The 5,594-nt window shown below is 44.2% G+C and overlaps 1 protein-coding gene across 1 annotated transcript in view; it reads right to left on the reverse strand.

Annotated features, from left to right (window-relative positions):
* Window positions 1-543: 543 nt before the first annotated feature.
* LOC104547904 (elongator complex protein 1-like) overlaps window positions 544-5,594 on the reverse strand; it is a gene marked incomplete at its 5' end in the record, with an annotated part of 10,007 nt that continues 4,956 nt past the window's right edge. The window contains 8 exon segments of the mRNA XM_010193773.1: window positions 544-597; window positions 599-651; window positions 1,291-1,461; window positions 1,749-1,979; window positions 2,514-2,604; window positions 3,298-3,421; window positions 3,886-3,976; window positions 4,871-4,970. Coding sequence (XP_010192075.1) covers window positions 544-597; window positions 599-651; window positions 1,291-1,461; window positions 1,749-1,979; window positions 2,514-2,604; window positions 3,298-3,421; window positions 3,886-3,976; window positions 4,871-4,970 — 915 coding nt within the window.

The following is a 5,594-nucleotide window of genomic DNA, read 5'->3' on the forward strand; positions in this document are numbered from 1 at the left end:
GCACAAATGCAGTCGCCCAAACATGAATCCTGCCACAGGCTGTGCTGGAGATGAAGGATGAGACCCAGGGAAGCCCACCCCATTTTTCCCCCTAGACAGTCCTGCTCCCACACCAACTGTGTATAGGAATAAATGTAGAGCAGGGTTAGTTTTTCCACTTTGTTTTCCCTGCAATGTAAGCTCTGTCGCTCAGTGTGACATGAACATGGGTCTGGGCGCTGCACAGCCATTCCACTGGCTCTGGGAGCAGGAGCACAAAGTGCAGCAACACAATTCCAAGAGAACCAGGCACAGGAAAGGCTATTGCAGTGCTGTCACTGACAGTCACTGCTCCTACTGGATCAAGACCTCAGTCAAGGGCACTTCTTAGGATAAACTGTGCTGCCCAATCCTTACCACTAGTTGCAGCCACAGAGTCAGCACAATGAAACCATGTTATCTGACCTCTTCAAAATCTTGAGACAAGTGGTCAGAGGTGTGACCTCTAAAACATTCAGCCAGGCAGTACTCTTCTCTCCCCACTACAGCTGTAGTAGCTCTATATTACCTGTACTTTTTATCCAGGTATGGTGTTTCCACAGCTGCTTTAAATCCATTAAAATCCACCCACAGCTCCAAACCTGACAGTGGGGTCGTTCATTGTGCTCTGTCCTAGCAAACACAGAACAAAGTAGAGTTCAGAGATCCTGCCTCTTCCATCTTCACTCTTACCAAAACGTAGATGCTACAGGAAACTTTTATAAAAGTCAGAAAATACCATTCCTATATGTACAGCCAACACCTAATCCTTATTAACACTTACCCTGAGGAACAGTTACCTCAAAATGTCACAGTACAAAACTCGGAGACAGCAGCAACAGTCTCTTGTCTCACAGCACACTGAATAATACACTGTATACAGGGCTGCTCTAGGAAGTGCTTGATATCTCAGATAGATCTTAGGCAAGTATTCCCAGACATTTCCTGTGTCAGTCAGCACCATGCCATCAGAACAGATTACGCAAGATATCACTTGCTGCACTCCACTTGAGCTGAAGCTAGGCAGCGGGATATTACCAGCATAAGCAGAGTCAAGTGCTGAATGCTGCCTTCTCACAAAGCCAATGCACCACCAAAACTCTCCAGTGCCACCCAAACTACTGGACATGAGAGTACTGAGCCTGAACAGTTGAACAAGATATATCTTCTGACTACTAAAGCCCTGAATGATCATCATCCTACTAGTCCCCCAGTGTACTGCTCTCAGGAACAGAGAGTTTCCTTTAATAAGAGAGTGCAACATGTTCTCACTGTATCTGTACACGGTGATCTTGTTATCAGCATCTAGGACAGCCATGTCTCCACTATGTTTGGGATGTGTGTGAAATGCAACCTGATTAACTGCCTGTTGGAGCTGGAGCTCATAGGTACACATGGGTGGAGGCACCACAGCATGCTGGAACGCTGTGACAAGCACTTTATCTGTGGAAAAAAAGGGAAAAAAACCCAAGCTGTAACCCAGTTCAAATGTTACCGAGGGTCGTCTTAGGTTCTTTACTGAAAGCTGGAACAATGTTACAGGAAAACAGTTGCCGCGCCCTTAGCAGTTAGCTCCATTGAACCACCTCTGAAGCTTCCATCAATTACATGGTCTCCCCCACTAACAGCTTTGCAGAAACAGCAGCTAACAGAACTACCACCCAGCCTGTATCCAAAAGGATTTGCCACCTCTTCTGACCCTAGAGCTGCAAAGCAGTTACACTGCTTACCTCCATCTATGACAGCCACATTTGCCACATGCTGGCTATTCTCTCCCATCCCACGGTCTGTGGTCCAATGCCAGTCATAGGAGAGGTAATGCCAACCCTTGCAGAGTACATGCAGTCTATACGGGCTCTCTTGGTCCCACAGCAATGACACCAACTGATTTTCCTTCAAGCTACCAAAATGTAGACTTTGCTTCAGGTACCAGTGATAGTTCCCTGTGGTCCATAGCTGAACTGTAGAACAACAAACAGTTACCACAGACTACTACTTGAGACCCATCTCAAAGTCTCCCCATCACCACTGCTCTTCTAGGGATGGGTTAAGTGCAATGAAAATACAGTTCTAGCCTTCAGCCCATGGGCTGTGCTTAGGGATATAGGTTAGTGGTGGACTTCGCAGTGTTAGGTTTAAGGTAAAAGCCTTTTCCAACATAAAAGATTCTATGATTCCATACAATGCATAGCACAAGAAAACTTAACATGTGACTGTGCAAAAGAGTCAACTGTAGAATTCTTTGACCTCCTCTTGTGAGGAGGTACTTGTATTTTACAAAGGGCTCATACCTTTAGCATTCCATTAATATCACTTCCAGTTACAGTGGTCTGGAAGATGCTTTGAGCTCAGGATGAACTGTCAATTCTTCTTGACCTGCACAGGGGTCTAAAAGCTGTAGGTAAGCCTCCCCAGTGTCTCCTGACTCGCAGAGGAATACCCACTGCTAACCACGTTTGCAGGCAAAGGGCCAGAGCCTCACGTAGTGCTCTCACCGTAACTGTTTGGGTTGGAATTCTCTGCCTTCTGATCTTCCAGCCATATAGCCAGGATTGTAGAATCTGCATTCCACAGCAGTTCATTAACCTGGAGAAACAAACACAGCTCTTGCAGACTGTTGCTTCTGTATAGGGTGGGTATGGTTTCAATTATTTTGCAAGACCATGAGTTGCTCCTTACTTTCAACAATGCAAGGTGCATGGGTTAATATACTAACATAACCCTCATGTATTGCAAAGCTCCCAACAGCTAAAGCAAAGCATCCTGAAACAGAACCCGTCACAGTGGTTCCACACAGCTGAAGAGGTGATACAACCACAAACGTGATTGCAGCGTTCTCTTGCTTTCCTTGGCACCAAGAAAGCACCTGTCAAAAGACAGATCAGCATCCAAAGGCAGAAGCTCAGCATCCAAAGGCAGAAGTTGAAGTATACCCTGGCAGTAGCTTCTCACTCTCTTATTTGGGATAAGGTGAGTATTTAACATCACTCCCACAACAGCTAATATCTTGAACAGCACTTTTAAAGCATTTTCCTGGTAGAAAGTGTACTGGGGCCAGAAGCACCCTAGAGCTACAATCCTCCTGTACTTGTCTCTGCACTAACAGGCCTGCAGAGGGCATTGCATCTTCTCCCAAGCTTCTTCATTGTTCTCTTTTCAGGTCACTTCTTCCACTAGGACCAGCACTGTTAAGTTAAAAACTTTCTCCTATAATCTGGGAAAGATCTAGCCATCCTCTCCATTACACTGTAATCAAAGAAGCTCAGATACAGCACTTACTTTGACTTGCCCTTTCTGGAACGGGAGGGTGAACTCCCCATGAAGAAGTCCATTCTTCTCCAAGAAAATCACATCGTATCTGTTGGGTTTTTCTTGTGTGGATGCTATGAGGTTTCCAGAGGGCCTTAAAATAGAGATGAAAAGTGGTTGCTCACATAATCACTAGCTGTCATTTTAAACACCAATCGTCTTGCCTTTTCTCCAGAGACATGAAGAAAAGGGCAGCAGAGGATGTGTTTTCCTCACCACTGTTCAAAGTCACAGGTCCAGCACAGACATTTTCCAGGGCTCATGGAACACTGGTAAAGGGACTGGTAATATTCCTATTTATACAGCTGAGTCCAAAAACACTTGACACAGAGGCTGCGCAGAGAATCTATCCCTTCTTCCCACATTTAATGCGAGTATTAGGCTTTTCAGGGTTTAAAGGGCTACTCTTCCTCATGCTGGATCAGAAGGAAACTTACTTCAAGTTTTTGGAAAAATGAACAAACACAGAAGAAAGAAATTTGATGCTGAACAAAGGATGTGACCAAGCAATAAAATTCAACACTCTGCTACCAGCATGCAGACTGCGTTACCACTCACTTCCACGACAGTGCTTGTTCTAATCCTGAGATAAGCTCACTTGTTGACTGCAGCACAAGCTCTCTGTTCCATACTCGGACCTTCCGAACACCTACAGGTTGAGAGAGCAATGAGACAAAGGTGTAAGAAAGCACTGGGAAGAGACTTTTCTAATTTTATGAAGGTAGGAGAGCAAATTTTGATGCATCTGAAAAAAAAATAAAAGATATCTTTTGCATACCTCAAGGGGTAAGAACTTACTTTGTCTCAGGCAGTTCTCCTATAGTAACTGAGTGACTCTAAAGAGACTGAGCAGGAATTTCAGTGTGATGTAGCTCAGACATAGCCATTTCCCTCTGCAACTTTCACCACAGAAATGTCAAAATCTTCCTATAAATGCAAAATCCTCCCTAATCTGAAGTACTGAAGACAAAAAACCAAACTAGAGGAAGAGCAGTGCAGTTTGGTGCAGTTCAGTATGTTGACCAATACATTTAAACTGCTCAGTAATATTTACCATGGAAGACATCAATTACAGTCTTACAGTAAATGTTTGTGCTCATCACCTTTTTGGCTTTAGGGCAAAACCTAGAGAAAAGTATTACCAGTATTTAAACAAAAGTGTGCAAGACCAAACTGTTATGTATGAGGGACAGCGGGTATGGCAACCCAAACTGGCACTGGGAGCCCATCAGAGACTGCTTAGCGCTTCAGTGGTGATTTAACACTGCTGAAACAAGCAGCTCAGATAATAACTACTCATTAGTAACCTCTCCTGGCTTCTCACTGGACTGAAAACCAAACTGCAAAGAAAGTCTTCAAAAAATCGTATTTACAAAATGCCTCTGAGAACACCAAAACAGAGAAAACAGCAATTAACCAGCTCAACTCACTCTTCCTTCAAGTGGTCAAGAGATTAGGAGCACCAGCTAGTTCTTGCCTTGCCTAGTTTCTGCTTAAGAAGCCTCTTACACATATTGGTATTTCAAATAAGTTTCGTCCATACCTGTCTCTGGACAGACAGCACTCACTGCAACAAACTGCCCATCTCCTCTCCATGTCACTCGAGGCTTGCCATCATCCCAGGGTGAAGTAGGTGAGACTTCCTGAAGTCACACAACAGAAAGTTGCAGCAAAGCTTGGGAAGGCAACTGCTGTCTTTGCCTGAACAGACTGCATTGCTAAGCTAGCTCTTTCAAGAGCCTTGGCATAAAATCAATCCATTAAAAAAGCCTTAAGGCTGCGAAGTTAAAAATTTACTAGTCAGAATGTTATTTTAGGAAATACTAGAATTAAAACTGTCTGTAAATTCAATCTGCTCCTCCTGCAAGACTGTCTATGCACTGCTTCACACGCACGATCTCCGCTTATAGATCAGCGAAGCATAAGCTGGACACCAAGGGTGAAACAGGGTTTGTTTACGACTGATGCCTGGAGTCACAATCCCTTGGAAGGAGAAAGGTGCCTGGATAGCATGCCTTTCTCAGTCTGTATGGCAGCCTGAAGCTGGGATGAGAAGTAGTGTTCTTTTAGGCAAACAGGTTCTTCACAGAACAACAGAGGAAAAAAATAAATCACAACAGAATACACATAGAAAGGCAGCTGTTTAAAGGTTTACCTTTGTCAAACTAGGCACATTTTCCCAGATACAGCCAAATCTTGTCCTGTCCCTAACAGTAAAGGTGGAAAAGGCCACATTTCATGTCTCGCACTCTAGTCTGCCAAGTTTC

This window comes from Mesitornis unicolor, unplaced genomic scaffold (assembly GCF_000695765.1).
Source record: "Mesitornis unicolor isolate BGI_N332 unplaced genomic scaffold, ASM69576v1 scaffold3491, whole genome shotgun sequence".
Taxonomy (NCBI): domain Eukaryota; kingdom Metazoa; phylum Chordata; class Aves; order Mesitornithiformes; family Mesitornithidae; genus Mesitornis; species Mesitornis unicolor.